Source organism: Takifugu flavidus, chromosome 1, assembly GCF_003711565.1.
Source record: "Takifugu flavidus isolate HTHZ2018 chromosome 1, ASM371156v2, whole genome shotgun sequence".
NCBI lineage: Eukaryota > Metazoa > Chordata > Actinopteri > Tetraodontiformes > Tetraodontidae > Takifugu > Takifugu flavidus.
In genome coordinates, this window is record NC_079520.1 from 21944004 (window position 1) to 21965780 (window position 21777).

The following is a 21777-nucleotide window of genomic DNA, read 5'->3' on the forward strand; positions in this document are numbered from 1 at the left end:
GAGTCCATCCTCACCTCCTCCATCACCATCTGGTGCGTTGCAGCCACTGCCAAGGATAAAGGCAGACTGCAGTGTGTCATCCGATCTGCAGAGAGGGTAATTGGATGCTACCTGCCCCCTCATCAGGACCTGTACACCACCAGGACCCTGAGGCGTGCAGGCAGGATTGTGGCTGACCCCTCCCACCCTGGATTTAAATTTTTTGAGTCTGACAGAAGACCAAAACTTCTCGTCACCGAAACAGCTTCTTTCCCCACCGTGGCAGGCACTGGCAGGTGCCTCCACCACACCACCATCACCCTGCACAAGACACGTTTCATTTCCTTATACTGGACTTTAAATATGCTTATTATATTGTAAATATGCTTATTTTTTATATTTCCTTATCCCTATTCTTATTTTACTGTATTATTGTTATTTTGTCTGCACTTCACGCAACAAACACCAAGTCAAATTCCTTGTATGTTTAAAAATGTACTTGGCAATAAAGTTCTTCCTTATCCTTATCCTAATGCATTCAAGCGGAATCTGGCTTTGTGGGAAATGCAAATGGCAAACTTTCTCATTTCCCCTGTCTGAGAGATGTGCTTGTTACCAGACTTGATACGGACGTGAAACAGTACAAAGACAAGATTGCAGAATTGCTGTGGGAGTTTTTCAGGTATTTGGTGAACTTGAGACAGAATTTTCAGTGTTTTCATTCACCTTTCATGTTTAAAGCTTCTGATGTGCTGGTGGACATCCAGCTAGAAATAACTGATTTGCAATATAATGCAGATTTGAAGGGCAAATTTGCCTCCGTGGTCTGGACACATCTTATCAATATCTATTGCCAGGGTACCCCAAATTAACAGTCCTGGCTGCAAAAATGTTGTGCATGTTTGGGACAACCTGCCTTTGTGAACAAATTTTCTCAGTATTGACCATCAGTAAAACAAAAATGACATTCTGAGAGTGGCAGATAGTCAGGACAGGACACCTGATGCACTTGTGCAGGTCAAAAGATGCCAAGTTTCAGCAACAAAAACAAAGCAGTCTAGACAGGATGAATGCCTTTAAAATGCTGTTTAGACGCTGTTTGCGCTGAAAGAATACAGCTCTGTGAAAATTAATCTTTACTGTGGTGATTTAAAAAAAGTGCAATCTAATGTTAGTCAACAGCTTTACTACAAAAGAGTATTGTGGAATTCTACTGTTCATGCAACTCCCCTAAATTATCAGTGTGCACTATATGTGCATGAATGTTTCATATATGACGTTTGCACATTTACAGGACCGGTGAATACTTTCTTCCTTTAGTTTGTAAGGTGTAGGCAGGGATTCAATTTACATTTGATATGCACATGTGTAAATGGTTTAAAATCTCCTTTCATTATAAGTCTCATTTAATCATAAAGTGCATTACTATATTTTCCAATACAAATTACCTTAAATTCTGGACTATAAGCCGCTACTTTTTTCTACACTTTAAAAACTGCGGCTTATTCTACGGTGCGGCTTATTCATGTTTTTTTTCGTGGCGCCATAAACATTTTGCCTGGCAGCAGTAGACCAATAAAATTGGTGAGAGGTCCAGACAGAGGTCCAATGAAATTGTATGATAGTCAGGCGCACTATCACAACTATTGTGAATCAGTCATTTTTACTAACCCTCATCAACATGGAAAATACTAGAAGAAAAGCATATGATGCAGCTTTCAAGTTAAAAGCGATCACTCTGGCTGTTGAAGAAGGAAATTGAGCTGCCGTTCTAATCTTATTTGTATTTTATTTATTCTATTTCTATACTTTGTAAATACAAAACCTATACTACAGTTATATTAATCCATGTTTAGGCTGCTACTACAATTCAATTTCCCTACGGGGATGAATAAAGTAAATCTTGAATCTTGATCTTGAAATCAAGTCTGCCAGTGGATCCTAAATACCTGGAGCCGAGTCAAAACATCAACCCTTACCAACGGATTCCGAAAGGCCGGACTGATGCGTTATGAAGAGGAAAGTGCGCACTCAAATGACAGCGAAAATGAGGAAAATGATGTAGCAAGTGATAAGATCCTGAGGATGTTTAATTCAGACACTGAAGTGGAGGACTCTGATGGCTTTAGTGCACAGGAGGAAGATGAAGAAGGCGATCAGTGACTTTACTGGTAGGATTCAGTATATGGTATATGCTTTTACCAGTTATTAGGAGATATTGGAATGCTATTCATGCACTTTCATGTTCATTGAGTAAAAAAGTATGAGCAACGTAATTTGTATGTAGCTGATACAAAGGTATATTTCAAGGTAGCTGCATTACAGTTAAAAAATCCTTACATTTGAATAAAATTGGACTTAAGTTCTCTGTATAAACATACAAGTGAAAAGAGTGGATGTTGTTTCTTACCTGTCTGTTTGTTACTTGTTGTCAGTGACTCGTTTCTTACAGTAATAAAAACATATACCGGTACTGAATGTTTTTGAGCTAATTTTTCATATTACTACGTGGAATACCTGCGGCTTAAAATCCGGTGCGGCTTGTATAAGTACAAAATTGATTTTCTTTCTAAAATTAGATTATGCGGTTTTTAATCAGGTGCGCTCTGTAGTCCAGAATTTACGGTGCTTGTTAAAGTTTTGTGTCATTGTACAATCAATGGGATCAGTTGCAATGCATACATGACATTACATGGAGTCAGTACTCCATATTAACTTGGGTAGGTTGTTAAAAATAAATTATCATTGTTGAAAAATTAAATGGTGCGTCAGAGCTCCAGGAAAACATATCTCCTGATCTGCTTCATCCTCCCATCTGAATCTATTTTATAAAGATAACTGACTTTCATGGTTGTTGTTCAAATGTAATGGTGATAAAAAGTAATCTTGCATGTTTTTCAGATATGATGACCTAATGAAGAACCTGCCTTTGCCAGAATACTCAGATCCAGAAGGCAATCTCAATTTGGCCTCTTACCTGCCATCTTTCTTTGTAAGGCCAGACTTGGGACCAAGACTGAGCTGTGCCTATGGTAATGGAATTTAATTAAATTATTTTTTTCACAACTTATCAAAATACTGTATACATTTGAAACCAGACATTTACAGTACATAATGTCTAAAAAATATACTAATCACATTTTCTCTGCCTGGCAGTCAGTCAGACTAAATATTTCCTGCATTCCATCAGTTAAGATTACAATTAGTTTTTCCTGCTCGCCAGAATAACAGGATGTACAATTTTTAGATATTTTGAATTACTTTTTCCATGTCACAATTTGACATATAAAAAGATTACATTAAACAAATTTGAAAAGCCCAGATAATGCTGTAATGGCTTTTCGCATCTTTTAGTTTAATTGACAACTTTTAATTTTTTAGGCAGATCTGAGGATGTATTTTAAGGCACAGCAAAGAACATACTGCTTTATTCTGTAACATCAGGGAAAAATAAAAAGAAATCAGCCAAGATGTCGGGAAGAGAATTTTGGACCTACAAAAATGTGGTTCGTATTTGAGTACAATTTCAAGAAGCTGGAAGATGCTACATTTATCTATGACTGCTGGGAAAGTTCAGCTGTTAACTAAAGAAAGACCATGTGATAGCGTGGAGCCGACAGAAGGGAAAGAAACCAGCAGACTAGCAAGATCCATTACTTAATAAGTGCATAAGAGCCACCTGCCCATCATTAAGTCTGTGAGTGGAAGGAGTCAGGAGTGGAAAATGAGTAATTGGCTGACAACCCTGTACCGGTAAATGACCCGAGAATGGATATGATGACGAACCAGAAAATCAGTACATACTGAGCAACATCACTTGAAGGACAAGAGCTCTGAGTATGTATCTGTGGTTGGTCCAAGGTAACCTTTAGAGGCCTAAAACTAATAATCAAAGGTGGATTAAGTGATTAAAGAAACTGGGGCCGGAACATCACATTGAGCATTATCTTCTGATAGTAAGGTTAGGTGAGTGAAACTCAGTCGCAGCAGTCAGACAACAGTCCACACTGCAGCAGTACCCCAGTGGCTGAGCATAATTCAAGCACAACATCTGAGAACTTTTAGCCAAACCAAGAATAGCCAAAGTTATAGCCCTTTAGTGAAGTGGCCCAAGTCGAGCACCACAAGATCCTCGGTGGATTCAAAGAATCAATGGAGAAGGAACTGGAGAAAATGGTTTGGATCCCCTCGTGTGGAGCAGAAAGGTTTGGAACAAAAGAGATGGGACAGAAGCAAGTAACGCCAACCCCTCCCATGTCCAGAAGGCAGCCACCCATTAAGTGCCTTGATAAAGAGAGAAGAGATTGCAATGGAATCCTCAGAGATCTCTGCTCACAGAATGAGCAGGCATTAACCTCCTACAAGCAGATCTGAAGGAATGCTTGTTTGTGGATAGTAGATAACTTTAGGCTTTGGCAGAGGAGGAAAGAGAGGGCCAGAACATCAGGATTCTTTCAGATTTGTAATATTCTTCACAAAGAAAAATAGTGACTTATTTAAGGTATCAAAGACTGGAAGCCCACCTTACACAGAAAACAACTCTGCCACCACTGCCTCAACCAGAACACCAGCTGGATGACAGTCCCCCAAAACTAAGGAAGGCAAAAGTAGCTCCAGGACCAGAATTCCATACCAGCTGTATAAAATCACCCCATGAATCTTGTGTTCAAATGTTCTTGTGAAGGCAAATGAAGGTGACATGGAAGAGCCAAATCATCTGAAAAGCTTGGCAGAGAGCAGGGAGAGTGGTAATCCCTAAGAATGCAGTAAACATCAAATAGTTCCAACAGATCACTCTGTTGAATGTGGAAAGGTGTTCTTTAGCATTGTTGCTCAAAGGAAGACATTCTACCTGATACAAAACAACTACACTGACACACTGACCCAGAAAGCTAGTATACCCAGTTTTTCATGACGTTTAGGACATACAAATATAGGACATACATGTGGAACCAGTTCCAATGTTACTGTTCGGTTCCAATGTTACTGATGGTTAGGACCCCAAAATGATATGTTCCGAAAAAATTTATTCGAATGCACCAAAAAAGAAACTAAAGATGGAGGCAAGGCTCAGACGACCTGGAGACGAGCAGAACGGAAATTTTCATGCAATAAATCTAACTCGAGTCATGATCTGAATTTTTACTTCTCAAGTGCAGATACAAGGGCACTCAGGACAAAGGGACGATCTGACACTCGTGAATAAAAGGCAGAGGTTTAAGATGGCCCATTGATTGCTCGCCCACCGCAAGTGTAGCCGTCACCAATGTGAACCGGCAAATTGGCAAACTAGAAACTACAACACAAACTACAAGGACAGGGCAAAAAAGCAACACATAAACCATACTGCTAAACCATAGCAGTACTTCCTTGTGCTTTGCCTGGTTTTGTCGAGATGGTCCAGGTAATAATCCCACAGGAGACTCTCGTCCAGAATGTGATGGCACTGTGACCTTCTTCTGGTACTCAAACAGTGGAGAATGATATTCTATTGAGGCTATGAAGGGAGATAACCCCGTGGTGGTGGAGAATAGTGACTGGTGGACATAGTCTACCCAAACCAAGAATGAACTCCAGGAAACAGGATGTTGAGCAAAGACACATCAGAGGGGGCACTCTCCAGGCTCTGGTTTGTCCTCTGCATATGACCGTTTGACTCAGGATGGTGTCTAGAGTAAAGGATCACCAGTGCCCTGAACTCACCGAAATCCTCCAAAACTTGGGCACAGTCCAAGACAATATCCTTTAGGAAAACTATGAAGGTGAAGCACACTGTAAGGATGATGGTGTTTCCATTCGCCAGGTGCAGCAATGTGAGACCACGGATGTCCAGAGGAAGGGAGAGGATTGAGTAGACCAGTTGGAGGTAGATGAAAGGACTTCCCTAGGACACACACACAGGTCAAGCTTACATGAAGGCCTTGGCTGGGCTGGGCTCTGGGCTGGATGGAAAGAGCCTCAAGCTTGACATTGTGGGACCCAAGGTGATAGGTAGGGGAATTAGAAGCACTTGGCATTTCTCAGGTAACAGAGATGCTTGTGATCAGTCCGAACAATAAACAAGTGGGCAGACCCTTCTAGCCACTGTCTCCACTCTTGCTGCGTTAGAACCACAGCAATCAATTCTCGATTACCCACATCGTAGTTAACCTCCAATGTCACAAGCCGCCAACCTAAGACGGAGCAGGCATGAAGCTTCTGGTCAAACAGGTTCCACTGGGAAAGAACCGCGCCAACTCCATTGTCCGAAGCTTCCATTTCCACAATGAACTGGCAGCCGGGATTAGGATGAGATAGAATGGGGGCGTAGGTGAGCAAGGGCTTCAACCGAGCAAAGTGGTGTGGAACTCACACTTCTCAACTTAATTTATTCTCAAGGAGACATCAGATCACCAGGCGGACATGCTGGATATGCTCCTTCTGTGTTTCCGAAAAGATCAGGATGTCACCCAAGTAGACAAAGAGGTATTTGTTCAGCATGTCACGCAGGACGTCATTCACCGGGGCTTGGAACACCGCAGGGGCATTGTTAAGGCCAAAATGCATGACCAGGTACACAAAATGACCAAGGGAAATGTTGAAAGCTGTTGTCCACTTGTCTCCATTACATATTCAGACCAAGTGAAAGGCGTTCTACAGGTTGAGTTTGAAGAAAACTCTGATCTTATGGAGTGGGCTGAAAGCTGCGTCAGGTACTGGTAAAGGGTGCTTGTTCTTAATGGTGATCTCATTCAGGTCCCGATAGTCAAAGCATGGCCATAGTTACCTATCATTTTGTACAAAGAAAAAAATTGTTCCTTCATGGGAAGATGAAGAAAGAATTAGCCCAGACGCCAATAATTTGCTAACATATCTCTCCATGGAACTCCTGCTCGGATCAAGAGAGTTTGTACAACCAACTCGATGGAAAGGGAGCCCCATGCAGCAGGTTGATGCAGCAATCATAAGGCCAATGAGGTGGCAGGGAGATGCCTGGCTGTTTGCTGAACACCTCAACAATGCGTGAATCTGAACACATGCACCCTTGCATATATATGCCGGCAAACTTCATCTTTTGGTTGAATTGGGCAAATGATGAGGAAATGGCTGGAATGTCCGAGTGCAAGCACACTCGGGGGGAGAGTCTCCGCTGCCTCTTGGACGGGGTAACCTGAGCTCAACCCAAGTGCTTGGGCTCCTTGAATGCAACTGACAAAGGCATTGAATTCAGGGACACTGTACACAACCTGGACACACATTAGACGGCATGTGAAGTCACAACCTAGAGAAGGGGAGAAAGGAAATGTTCGTCCAACTAGGAAATGTCATGATCTGCGATTTTACCTAATCTTGAGTGCAGATCTGAGAGCATCTGATGCCGGTGAGCAGAAACCAGCAGCTTAAGGTAGCATGTAAATATCTCATTTCTGCAGGTGAAGCCATCACCGATGTGAACCAGCTAATTGGTTAGCCACAGAAAATGTCCTCAGACCTTGGAAATATTTTTGGATCTGTTTTCCATTCCCTCATCTGGGCCGCCTTTAAGTTTAAACTACCGTATTTTCACGACCATAAGGCGCACTGTAATAAAAGGCGCAGTCTCAGTTACGGGTGCTATATCTGTATTTAAAACATACATAAGGGGCATACAAAAATGACAACAGAAGTAAAACGGTGAGTTTCAACACATTTATTGAACAAAATATTCATTGTTCCGCCACAAAATCATCAAAGTTTTCATCTTCTGTATCTGAATTAAACAGCTGCGCTATTTTAATGTCCAACATCCCGAATTCCTCTTCTTCATCATCTGAATCAGACTCACCGACCGGTTCCGCTTCAGCGTTGATGCCAGCTTTTGTGAAAGCTCTTACAATACATGAAGACGGTATCATAGCCCATGCGTCTACAATCCATCCGCATATGGTGGCATAACTTGCCCGCCGCTGCCTCATAGTCTTTGTGAAGGAGTGTTCACCTTCTGTCATCCAGCGCTCTGTCCGTTTCCGTGGCAGCCAAGAACCACAGTGAACAAAGACTTCTCGTGCCCCGTATTGCCACCGTGCTGGTCCCTTTTTTCTCCACTGTGTGGGTCAAAGGGATGTAAAAAGTCAGAGGGATCTCATCCATGTTGGTGATGTGGCTGGTCGTGGTTATCTTGTCGTGGCAGTAGGTGCGGAAGATGGCCACCCTCTCCTGGTAATCCGCGGGCAGCCGCTGTGCAACAGTTGTCCTTGCACGTATGGAGAGATGCCGCCTCCTCATAAAGCGAAAACACCAAGATGGATCTCCTTGGAAGTGCTCAATGTCCATTTCTTCAGCAATCGCTTTGGCCTTTTGTTGAATGGTGACAGTAGAGACACCCCTTCCAGTTGTTCGCTGTTCCACAACCAACTGTCCCACTCGGTCTTCCAGCTCGGCCCACCTTGCTTTGTTCCCACGGAAACTCAACTTCGTCTTCCTCACTTGGCGCAGTTCACTTTCTTGTTTTCTCCACTTTCTCTGACCATGGACTCATTTACATTAAAATGTCTTGCATCTGCTCGATTGCCATTTTCAGCCGCATATTCGATGGCCTGCAGTTTAAAGTAAGCCTCATACGTGTGTCGCTTGACCGGCGCCATTTTAGGGGGTCCTTACGCATAGGTGTGCCGCTAATTGATGGGCGTAGCGTTTACCGTAGTGCATCCACCAAAGGCACACAGCACATTTTGGAACTCAGTCTACACACAAGGCGCACCATATTATAAGGCGCACCATTGATTTTTGAGAAAATCTCAGTGTTTTAGGTGCGCCTTATAGTCGTGAAAATAAGGTACTTGTTAAGATGCAAGTCAGGCGGGACTCGTAAGCAGACAAACAACAGTTGATGGTGTTAACACTAGACTTTAATTAACGTAGATAACTGCATGGTGAAAAGGTGCGCAAAGTGCAGATCGTTCCTCCGAACGAGGGGCGCGTGGAGACCTAGGAATAGATGTGTGAAAAACAGGGAAAGTTACTTGAAGGGACGAAACACGAGAAGATACCAATGGTCCATGTTTACCACAAAGCCGAAGAAACGGTCAAACCCTGGTGATCGGGAGGCAGCAGCTTTTTAAATCAAATCAAATCAACCTAAATTTATATAGCATCTGTTACAATCAAAATTGTTTCTAGGCGCTTTACAGAATCCCAAGGCCTGACCCCCAACATGCAACAGTGGCAAGGAAAAACTCCCCTTTAACAAGAAGAAACCTTAAGCAGGACCGGGCTCATGTAGGGGGACCCTCCTGCTGATGGCCGGCTGGGTAGGGAAAGAGGAGAAGGGGAGGACAGGTAGAGGAGTGTTGATTGGTAACCAGCTGCAGATGTGACAGTCACCAGCGAATGGGACCCAGGTGAATCTACCATGCCCCTTGTGAGAAAACCAGGAAAACATAACAGAAACAAAAGTCACCATCACATAGGCAATGACACTACTAGCCTAAACTTTAAAAACTACTCTCTAGACCTTCAACTTTGTGTCAAAAGTTGAAAGTAGAGATACAAGGAACCATCTTGGTCACTGCGGAGAACTGGAAAATGCAGATTGACCTAGACCAGAAGCTTGTCTTTCAGCCCCAGATCATCACAAGTAATCACAGGACACACCTTGCCTTGTTTTCAACCTCACAGAAGTCACTCTTCATTGTTAAAATGACTGTACCAGAGGCAGGGCAATGTGGCTGGCATGCCCAAGTGCTTTTTGTTGCAGTTGAATGCAAAAGCTTTGCCACATCCACAACCAAATTTTGAAATGGATGGTGGTATAAAAACAGGCCTTCTGATAAGCCATTAGATCACTGTCAGAGACTGCAGAGGACAACCAAGGGTAAAAGCGTAGGGGGGCACACCTGAGATATCTGAGAGCACAACGAAACAGGGTGCCCACCGGGAAGACCCCAGTGAAACAATTACCCCTACCCTGTTCAACTGTACACACAAGTATCAACATTATGGTACCACTCAGGAAAAAAGGCAGTTTATGTGTCCTAGAGATTGTTTCAGAGTGAAATGTGCATCAACCCCAGAAAAAAAGACCCTGTAAAGATGGGGGCTGTAAATGTAAGAGAATTAAATTATCCACAGTCAAACAAGTAATCTACTGGCATGGTGGCTTCTAGGCCATCCAACAAGGAAGAAGTCCTTTTTCAATCTCTCAGTCAATTAGTGTACTTCACAGAATAGTTTGCATCATCAAAGTCAAGTGTTTTTGCACAACTCTGACCTCAATTTTTTACCTAATTTTTCCTGACTAGTACCAGTGTCACATCCTGAATTGAAAAAACTAATTGCCAATAAAGATTGATTTACATTGGTGATCCAGCTTTATAAGTTTTTTAGTCCCAAAGCTCCTAAAGTTCTTCCACAGATGTGCTTACATCATTCAGCCTGTAGATGTAGATAAGGCAGTCCAGAGACAACTTTGTCATAAATCTTGAACCTCCTCTGTTTAGTTATTGGTTGCAGAGGTTGGCTTATTCAAGTTTTTGAAACACAAAGTTGTGTGAATTAGTTATTTTTTAAATGATTCTGAAGCTCTGATAAACTCTCCTACAACCCCTGTCCTCTTTATTACTACTACTAGGTGTTGCAGCATCTAAGGAGCAGGACTTTGGGACTGCCAACCTACACCTTGAGGTCTCTGATGTTGTGTCTGTCCTGGTATATGTTGGAGTGGCCAAAGGAAATGGAGTCTTGTCAAAAACTGGTGAGCAATCAACATTAGGCTGTGTGTAAGAACATGCTCAAGTTCTGGCCAAGGCATCTGTCCTATTGAAAGATACTGTATATGATTGAGTGGCTCAGGGTAGTGATACAGTTCTGGGAGCAAAGCTCTGTTAACAATACTCCTAAATCTGCTCACATTAGCTCTGTCAGAAAAAAACACAAGTAAGCTAAAAACTAGATCTTTCCATTATTGTTCACATCCTTTGGGTCATCACCACAATCATTTCCATATGAAGACACACTTTTAATGAGAAGAAATACAGTCCAGTTGACTTGGATTAATTATTATACTTTGTTCACATTTTTGGTAAGTGAATATTTTGACCATATCATTATCTTAATTCATTAACAACTCCAAGATGAATAAACATGAATGCCTACTGGTGATAATCAATTATGTAATAAGGGAGGAGACCTTAGGAGATGAACACCTGCTACCAGGTGTGCACAATTATTAGGCAGCGTTTTTTCCTTGGACAAGAAAGAGTAAAAAATAATTTCTTGAAAAGACGACTCAAGTAAATAGTAGCTCTTTCATCCTAATATCTAATTTTCTTTTTCAAATCATGTATATAGAATAATTTGCTTATTTGTTATTAAATAAAACTGAGTAAAACTATTTATTGTTTGTAAAATACAAAATAACGTGCAAGCCCAAACCTCACTTTTTCAAAACATATACTGTATATTCTCTTACCCACCAACTGACCCAGCAGGCTCAGATATAAAATAACGATGGTTGGTCTTACACAAAATGTTATCAGTTTTTCAGTAGATGCCAGCGTTATCCACCAAGAGCCAGTGAGGGAATCTTTGAATATTGGATTCTTCATAGGTGGTTTGGTAGGAAGAGGACTGCATTTGATTTCTCTGGGAGTCTATTATTTCTTTATACATCTTTATTTTGTTGGGGTGAACCCTCTGTTGATGGAAAATATCATTCATTATCACATGTCCGGTTCTATTTGTTCAAGTTCACTGAATTAAAATGTGATTTGTGATGAATGCTGGATTAAATCTCAGTGTACACTGACAAATTATTGTGGTTACCATATTTCTGTAACTACTTGTCCAGCAGAACAAATTTCTGATTTTTATTTATTTTATTTATCTATTATATTTATTTTTCCCTCAAGCATAAAGCTAATTATACATAGTAACATTGATCAGGTACCAAAACTATCTTAAGCATTTTTAATGAAATGTTTACAAATGCAAAAAGACTCCTTTAAAGACTCTTATTCTATAACATAACAAGGCTAAAATTAGCCCAACCACAGTAACAAAACAAAAAAAAGGAATTCAGTTACACCTTACAAGTTTTATCAGGTTAGACATTGTGGTTTGTATTCTAAAAATTTGGTTTGTTTTGGCAGATACAGATAATACATTGTATAGTTATTTTATTCACTGCGTGTAACCAAATGATCCTTTGTATATGAACAAATTTCTTCCTCTTCAGATTTAGCATTGGAGACATGTGTGTCTGCCATTTTTCATTTTTTTCTATTCCCTATCTGTGGGAAGAGTTGGTAAGAGTTTGTGCCGCTAATGTTGCCACTGTTTGTGTGGTTATGTGTCTGCATTGCTATGTCTGATTGGTAAACCGGATTAGTGAAACTGAAGTCTGATAAGTGAAACACATTCATGTGGTAAATCTCTTGCAAAAATAAGTAAAATTTATGGTGCAGTAAATCTATTCCTAGAAATATTTATTTTCAAAACTTTACTCAAGTAAATGTAACAAGCAATAAGTATAACTCATTTCTACCATCCTCTGACCATGGGAAACCAAGACTCATTGCTACACGTAGGGACCAAACTCCAACAGATGAGCTACTGTAGCTGAAATCTGTTATGGAGTTAATGTTGGTTCGGATAGATGCTCAGGCAAATAGAAACAACTGTCAAAACCACCAACAACTAGCACATGATTGTCAGAGCCAGACTACAGAACCTTGGAAGGAGGAGGACTTGTATGAAACAGTCTTAACCAATATTTGGCAGGTTTTCATAGCAGTGTGCCTTAGTGGTGTATATTTCATAGTAAATATTTTCTTTCCTTTTTTGACCTCTATACATTTCTGGGTCATGGGGGAGAATGCAAGCCTATCCCAGATGAATATGAGAAATGGCAGGGTTTGAAGATTTGGTACCCTGCTCGAGGGTAACTTGGCAGTGCTCTGAGGGTGTCCTGTACATTCCCCTACTACCAGAACACCTGCCAAGTTTTGTCCAAATTCGGGCTTAAATTGAGAAAGTAATTGTGAATAATTATAAAGAATTCCTAATTAAGCAAAACCTGCTGAAAATGTATGTATTTGTATTAAGGAGTTTTAAAATGTTTGGAGGAGGAGGATCTAGACGAGGGGTTTCACAGAAGATTGAAAGACTCAAGTGAGACACCAGGGGCATTGTGGCACATATACCTAAACAAAGACATGGACCAAATGCGAGAATTCCTGCACAAGGTAAACACAGTGACCAAAACTCTGTTACTGTTTTCTGTTTAATCCTCCATCATTAAATTTCTATACTGCTAGATTTTTTTGTTTGTTAGTTGATAATGTTTATTACTATTGTGGCTGTATGTGCATGATGATTATCTTATGCACTGTATATGAAGATTTGGTTTTCATTTCATTTCAATAACAGATCTAAAGGCCCTAAAATCAGTGATTTTTATTTCACAAAATCTGGTCTAGCCTATGGAGTATGTCCTTGTTGCTTTAGTAGTTTCATAGGCCATATCCTCTGCACCGCCTAAAATGGAAAATAGATATTTTTACAGGAAATAAGTCCCTCACTCTCAGTTTTTCCCCACTCAACTCAGCTTTGTAAGGAACAGGGATTGGACTTATCTTTGGACCAGGACCCAATCAGAGAGCAGAGCTTTTACTTGAGCAGAAAGCAGCGTCGGCGGCTGCTAGATGAGCATGGAGTTCAGGGCTGGACTGTTGTCCAGTTCTTAGGAGACTCAGTGCTGATACCTGCAGGGGCCATGCATCAGGTAAACAGAAGTACTGCTGAGCATTTTTGTTAAAAAAAATAAAAAAATCAACACAAAGTTGCATCGGAATAATAGAAGGTGACATACAAAGAATCAGATGTAGTAGGGTGTCAAGAGTACTCTCCTGACATTCTCTTCTTCAGAAAAGCTTTTAGTTTGCAATGGTATATTGGTAGAGGCTGTGGCAAATTCAGTAAATATTTGAAAAATGTTTACTGTTACTTTTTACTTGTATATTTGATAAAATATTTGTAAACTGATGTGACTGTTGTTGACTCTTTTATGTTACGATACACAGGTACAGAACCTCCACAGCTGTGTTCAGGTCATTAATGACTTTGTGTCTCCGGAACACGTGGCCAAATGCTTCTCTCTCACCCAGGAACTTCGGTCCAGCAAGGACCAAGTCAACTATGAGGATAAACTCCAGGTTAAAATGAACCCCTTTATTTATGAATGCAAACAAACTAATTGACAGATTTGCAAATATTTATTCATTTTAACATATATGTCCTGTGATTATCATTAAAACTACTAATGCAGAATATTGGAAATATTCAATATTCATGTTTCTCAGGATAAACTAAAAACAAAGCACTGGGGAGTGTGCAGACTTCCACCAAGCAATTCATTTCCCACCATATTGTGACTTACACCCAAAACTAATACCCTGATCAATTTGAATATCTTCATTGGGTCTCATTAATGAAACTTTAGTGAATTTGCAAACAGATTTATGCATAAAAGCCGACTCCACTAAAAACCTAGTCCAGATTCAGGAACTGTGTTCTGAAAACTCAGATCTGATCATAAACACGCATGTAGATCATGAATGCCTAACAATCGTAAATTGATAGCGCACTCCCAGTAATCATCTATTTGCAGAAATCTCCACCCATCAATTGGCAATGAGCACAATAAATGGAGGTGTACATTCATGCATCCGGTTTACCTGTCAGTCATAGCACAAGCAAAACAAGAGAGAACGAAAGAACTTTTCCGAAGCAGAATGAATTTTTCTGAAGCAGAGATAGAGATTATTTTGAGTGAAGTTGAATTATAAAAAAAACATTTTATTGTCATCAATTAGCAGTGGTGTGATGGGGACAGGCAAATCATTAATGTGGTCTCTGCCATCCCCAGAACCATGCTCAAGGTCAAAAGAAAGTGGTTTGATATAAAAATAGAGGCAAAAAAACTTATTTGTGCATACAGAAAAATATATCTGCCACAGGAGGAGGAGGCTTACTGTCCAAATTGTCACATACAGTCGAGCACATAGCAGGAATCATCCATGATGGAGAGAGCGACCCCAGATGGTAAGGTAATAAATGTTGTGAATGATGTGTCACAATAATCTACATTCTAAAAAATCACAGATACCTTAGTGATCAATTTTGTCTAGGTTGTGCAGTACAAACAATTTTCTCTCGAGTTTGAGGTAGAAATATGAAACCTAGCAATGTTACATTGTGCATTAATATACCCTAATCTAAATCCGTGATAGCTGACAGACTGTAAAGCTATGTAACATTTTTGAAAAGTGATACGGATAACAGCCCACAGCAGTTTTTTATGACACATTGTCGAAAAGCATGTGTAGATTTTTATAGTAGCTATGAACAGATCTAGCAACTAAAATGTTGATGAATGAGATTCACATAATTTTTTTTTGCGAATACACACAAATTCGCTCTGCTCACGTTTCATGAATGAGACCCATCGAGTTTACCTGCCACTGTATATTGTTTGTCTTCTATTCGAGGGTTAGCCTCTTTGAAAGGACTATAATTCAGATAAGAGACTCAAAGCACATGAGAGAGATCTGAGCTATCTGCTAGTTTCCCCACATATAACTTACACTCATAGTACAGTGTATTTGTGTGTATATTTTTCTTTTTATATATAAATAATGCAAAATCCAAAGATAAGCAGAGACATTTCTATGTACCGGTTTGATTTTAAAATGTTTTTTCTTCTTACTTTTTTAAAGTCTTTGGATTTTAAAATTTATTAAATCCATTCAAAACTTTTTGTTATTTTGCTACTAAAAAACAAACAAATGCAAACTGTCACAAAACGTCTTTGCCAGAAGTAAACCTTGGGAAAGGTTATAATATTATGTTAATACTTTGGTCAACATATAGGAATATGTTATATGTAGGGAGGCATCTCTATATTGTGTTTAAATTTTTTAATTGAAACCACATTTTTCACGGTAAGGTGTTAATAATAAAAAATGCTCGTATTGTGGAAAAAGTAACATACAAAAGTTGCTTATTTAAAAAGATTTTCTGCTCCTCTCCCTCAGGTTAAGAACATCTTGTATCACTGTGTGAAAGAGGTGGTGAGTGCCTTGAAAAGAGACGACATTGGTGAAGGAAACCCATGACACTTCCAAGGCCCCATGCACACCTCTATTCCATGATCTGCTCACACCCTCTTCTGGCATGGGGGAAGTTCCCATTTTACGAAAAGAATTGGGTTTGACCAGTTAGAGACATGTGCAACTCCATTATCTTAGACCTTCAGTGCCAAGAGGAGACAGAAGATTAGCAAAACCACTGATGAGGATTAAACCTTATCTTGAATTCTGAGAAATGGAAAAAATTAACTATGCCCACAAAAGCAGTCAGAGATCTTAACCAAAGCAGATATTAAGTGTGAGTCATGCCTTTTTTCAGTTTCCATTAACATAAGGTTTTCTACTAAAGATTGGAATCGTTTAATCCCCATCTGTAGCTTAATCTCAGATTTCACCAGCAGCAGCTTCAGAAAAAGTTTCATTTGGCATTTTCTCCCTTCTCTTGTTTGTTTCCTACATATTTGCTCTTGTCATTTTTGTCCAGTTATTTTTTTTGTTTTCTTTTATAGACAATAATAATTCATTTTATAGTCTTATGATATGTGATGTTTTAGCAAAAAGAAAACTAATGTAAATGTGATGTGTACAGTTTTTTTTTTGTTTTGTTTATTTTTTTGGGCTCTGTGATTTTCTTTTGTAGTACTGCTCTACTGTGATGGAGGACATCCTAACTAATGCCTGTAACTTTCCGAATTTGTGAATTTCTGCAGTCCTCATGCCATAAAGACACTTTTTAAAAAAAATAAATTGCCAAACTATTGTAAAGACTGTGTTAAGCTGTTTTAAAAAGGACAAAATTGCATAAAAATGTTAGCATTTTATAGGAAAGTATTTGCTATAAAACCTATTTACAAAAACATGTAAATTATTTAAGAAATTGATGCATTATCTTTCCTTTTAGGATTTATTACAGTGAACTTTTGAAGTTTAAGCAAAATAAGATAAAATAATGAAAAGTTTAATATACATTGTACATACAGTATATACATTCACAGGTATTTTTTTAAAACGTGTTTTGCTCCAATTTCAAACTTTTAAGTGCAAGTGTTTCATGCTTTGTACATCAAAGTAAAGGGTTTTACATTGTCCATTAAAATGAATTTATCAAACATTTGTGCTGTATTTGACATTAAATCTCAAAAGTGAATAATGGATCACTAATATACTTAGTTACTTTTTGATTTCGTACTGATGTTTTTTGGCATTTAACATGGTCTTTACCACAAAGTGATGGTAGTGTTATGGCTCTGTCAGAGCAGACATCCCATAGACTTCTTAATTCTTTGTCAGAGCTAATATTTAGTACAAAGTGAATCCCTCAAATTACAACCCCTCTCTCTTCAAGAAGACTGAGTGAGGTGTGTTCTGGAGGTGAACTCCTAGAAAGCTGCAGAACCAGACAGAATACAAGGCAAATTGCTGAGGAGTCATGATTGGCATCTTCACCTCATCCCTGTCAGAGGCTGAGGTCCTGTTCAATTTAGGAAATCAACCATTATCAAGGTCTCCAACAAAGCAATCATAAAACACCAGGATGAAGAAGATTCAGGCTAGTGGCACTGATGTTTATGGTCATGAAGTGCTTTGAAAAACTTGTTCTTCAGCGCCTCAAAGCCTGCCTCCTTCAGAACTTGCTCTTGGTGTCAGGAGGAAGAAATTTGACCTTGCCTCTTTCACTACCAACTTCAATCCTAGGGACACATATCTGAGGACCCCCCCTAGAAGACCAACGTATCAGCACTGGTAAAATTGGTCCAGCAGAGATGCCACTGCCTTTGAGTGCTGAACAGGCCCAAGGTGCACCACCAACCGTTTCCCATGGCTAACTGTTTTTTCCCCACTCAGCGACACTCCCAGTGAGAAACCGACTCTGGTAATTGGCGACTCTGTTTTGCAATACGTGTAGCCAACACCAGCGACCATAGTTAGGTGCATTCTGGGGGCCAGAGCGGGCGACGTCTAAAAGAAGTGCCTTTTTTCACCTGAGAAATATTGAGGAGTTGAGGTCACATAACTTCTGTACTTGCATCTCTTCATTGGCTGCCCATTAAATCTAGAATAATTTTTAAAATTTTCTTCTGACCCACCAGTTTCTCATAGGCCAAGCTCCATCTTTCCTGGCAGAGTTGGTGACACCTTATCATCCCAATAGACCACTCTATCTCAGAATGCTGGTTTACTTGTCGTCCTCAGAGTCTCTAGAGGTAGAATGGGGAGCCAAGCATTTAGCTATCAGGCCCCCTTGCTGTGGAACCAGTTCCATGTCCAGGTAAGGGGGGCTGACTGAATCTCTACTTCTAAGATTAGACTTAAGACCTTACTCTTTGAAAGAGCTTATTGTCACTAATTCTGTAATTCCAGTTACTATTCTAGGCAGACTTCCTCTCCTCTCCTCTCCTCTCCTCTCCTCTCTCTCCTCTCCTCTCCTCTCCTCTCCTCTCCTCTCCTCCCCTCTCCTCCCCTCTCCTCATGACTTCAAATGCCCTGCATTTGTGGATATTATTGGTGGATTTTTCATATTTTGAATATAATAATAATTTCTCAGGGGGATAATTTGAAAGAGGTATCTTTGTAAAATATATTGTAACATCTGAAATATTCAATATCTATCGAACACCAGGTGAAGTAGGACCCAAAACATAGACAAACCTGACCATAAAAAGGCAACGGCAGCACGAGCTCTTTCGCAAGAGATGAGCTCATTAACATTAGGACCATAACTCTATTCTCCGATTTCATCGCCTCCACAGAGGTTTTAATGGACATTTTGGTCAAAGGTGTTCCCACCTTTGCCCACTCCTTACGCCGGAGATGACGCAGGAGAGGGAAAAGCGCGGGCGCGCTTGTGCGACAGACATTGTCCGCCACTGCCGGGAATATTTCTGTCCAATGTGCGCTCTCTGTGCAACAAACTAGATGAACTTCAGCTATGGTTGGGCACGAACAGCGATCTTAACCGTTTCTGCATCTTCCGCAGCAGAGAAGGAGGAGAAGGGAAGGGGTGGACAGGTAGAAGAGAGAATAGGCATAGATCATGCAAGTACATTAATTACAATAGGTTAGTATAAGAGTTGAGCGGGTCAGTGGGTTCAGAGTTTGGCAGGTCAACACACAGCTCTGAAGTCAGTGATACCTGTAGATGGATACAGAGAGAAGGAGGAGAGGGAGAGAAGTGTCAGGGTGTTTGGTTTGGTGTTCTTTGGTGGTGTTTTCCCTGTTCTTCCTCTGTTCTGTCTCCATGGGGCGTGGTAGATCATCTTTCCCGCCCTTGGCACTGGTGACAGTCACAACTGCTGTCAATTACCAATCGACTGGTTATTTAGGTCCCAGGCTCCTGTTCACCAGTGTTTGATTGTTTCAGCAGCTTTTTGGTCATCACACCTCCCTCCTTTTCTGAAGAAACATGCAGGACTTTTTTCCTGTGCCAAGCAAGTTCCCCCCCCCTTCCCCCCGCAGAGTATGGGGCTTCTTTTGTTTAAAATAAACCAATGTTTTGAGACCTAGTTGGCTGTTTCCTGTCTACATTCGGGCCCTGTTCAAATTAAAACTTAACAGAACGATCAGACCACTATGGACCTGGCAGACAGCGACTCAGTTTGGCAAACATTGGAGGTTTGGAGGCTCAGGGCAGGCTTCTCGGGCAGCACACTAAGATCCTCTCAGACATTTGGAGTTATCTCCAGGATCTTACCTCCAGCGTTGGAGCCTCAGTGGTGCCAGGAGTCTCCACACAGCTGGCCCCTGTTCCATCCTCTGCTGCTGCACCACATGAGCCTCACGTACTCATTCCTGAGCATTATACCGGTGAGGCGGGCAGGGGGTTTATATTCAGGGGTTGTCGGAGTAAGTAAAAGATCAGCTGGCAGGTTGAGATGAGATGCCTGATTTGGAGGTGTTAATCAACCTCACCATATGTTGAAATGAAAGAGTGTCAGGTTAAGTCATGGTTTTTCCAATGATCCCTGCCAGGTTGAGTGGTCCTGCAGCCGAACCACCAACGTGAAGCCCTCTCCCTCCTCAGGAAGTCACAGCAACCGAGCCCATGCAGCTGGGATGAACCATGGCTCTCTTCGACCCTATATAGAGTATCGGGGGGGGGGGGGGGGGGGGGGGGGGGTACTGTCAGGGTCCTGGGTGTTTGTTTTGGTGGCGTTTTTCCTCTCAAGGAGGCGTGGTGGCGCCTCTTTAGCACTGATGACAGAAACACCTGCTAATAATTTCCGATCAACTGGCTATTCAGTAGTGATGGGACGATGATACCTCAAGGAGTGTATTGACACACTACACAAACTGTGTCGGCACTGTATTGATACTGTGTTGGTCACCCAATAGTGACCCCTGCAGTAGTTATAAAATCATTGCAGGTAAAGAAATTCCTTGTTTGTGTAAATGCTAAACTGAGTTGGTATGTAAAATATAGCAAATTTGAGTTACAATTTTTAACTTATGTATACATTTGTTAACTGTTAAATCATATGAAATAAAAGACAAAAAAGTGATTCGTTTATGAATTTTTATTGAGGAACAAAAGTTTTTGGAGTGTCTTTGCTCCAAGGCGATTTCTCCTCTTAGACACCAGCTCCCCAGCCTTAGAAAATACTCACACGGTGCAGATGACGATGGTGAGCAGAGAGTTTTAAGTGCAAGTTGATGCAGATGTGGATATGTTTTCTGGTTCCGTTTCCAATATTGTAAAGGGTCTTGGTTTCTGGGTGTTTCCTTCTGCCAGGTAGCGTTGGACTTCAATTATGGAGTCAGCTGTTGCGTTAGAGGCCTTCTGGGTCTCTGCAATCTCCATATCAAGTGTCTTCCAGAGATTGTACCCTAAAAAATAGTGAATCATTAGTTTATTATCACATGACAAAGTGCCACAGAAATATACGAATAAACACAAAGAAATGTGTTTTCATACCTGAACTGGGTTCTGACCCATATGAAGAGCTAGTCTCTTCTTCTGTTGGGTCAGGCTCTTGGCTCCTCATTTCTTCCGCACACTCCGACTTTAGTCTCTTCACCGCTTCACTTGCCTTTTGTTGACTAACAAATCCAATTGTTTTGAATCTGGGATCTAACAGTGTTGCCAGTGTCATCACACTGAGTGATTCCATGCTGCAAATAGCGTCAGTTAGCCGCTTTCTCAGGTTTTCAGCCAGTTGTTGAGCAGCTGTTTTTGTCACTGTTGTGGCCTGACGTTGAAGCTCAATGTGGAGCATTCTCATTAAGGAAATGACCTTCGATCCAGAGACCCTTTTTTTTCCTCAGACAGTTCTCTTGTGGCTTGGTCAAAAGGAGCAAGAACCCTGAGCATCTCTTCAATGACTTGACATTTTTCTGGAGTCAGTGGAACACTCCAAAAACTTTTGTTCCTCAATAAAAATTCATAAACAAATCACTTTTTTGTCTTTTATTTCATATGATTTAACAGTTAACAAAAATGTGTACATAAGTTAAAAATTGTAACTCTGAATTGTAACTCAAATTTGCTATATTTTACATACCAACTCAGTTTAGCATTTACACAAACAAGGAATTTCTTTACCTGCAATGATTTTATAACTACTGCAGGGGTCACTATTGGGTGACCAACACAGTATCAATACAGTGCCGACACAGTTTGTGTAGTGTGTCAATACACTCCTTGAGGTATTATCGTCCCATCACTATTTACAGGAGTGATTTGGTTGTACAAACC

The 21777-nt window shown here is 40.6% G+C and overlaps 1 protein-coding gene across 1 annotated transcript in view; it reads left to right on the forward strand.

Moving 5' to 3' along the window:
• The window catches only part of jmjd1cb (jumonji domain containing 1Cb), a 98541-nt gene extending 81347 nt beyond the window's left edge, over window positions 1-17194 (forward strand). Inside the window, 6 exon segments of the mRNA XM_057055591.1 lie at window positions 2881-3011; window positions 10568-10690; window positions 13042-13181; window positions 13544-13720; window positions 14019-14150; window positions 16032-17194. Of these exon segments, the coding sequence (XP_056911571.1) occupies window positions 2881-3011; window positions 10568-10690; window positions 13042-13181; window positions 13544-13720; window positions 14019-14150; window positions 16032-16112 (784 nt within the window). The 3' untranslated portion in view covers window positions 16113-17194.
• The last annotated feature ends 4583 nt before the right edge of the window (window positions 17195-21777 follow it).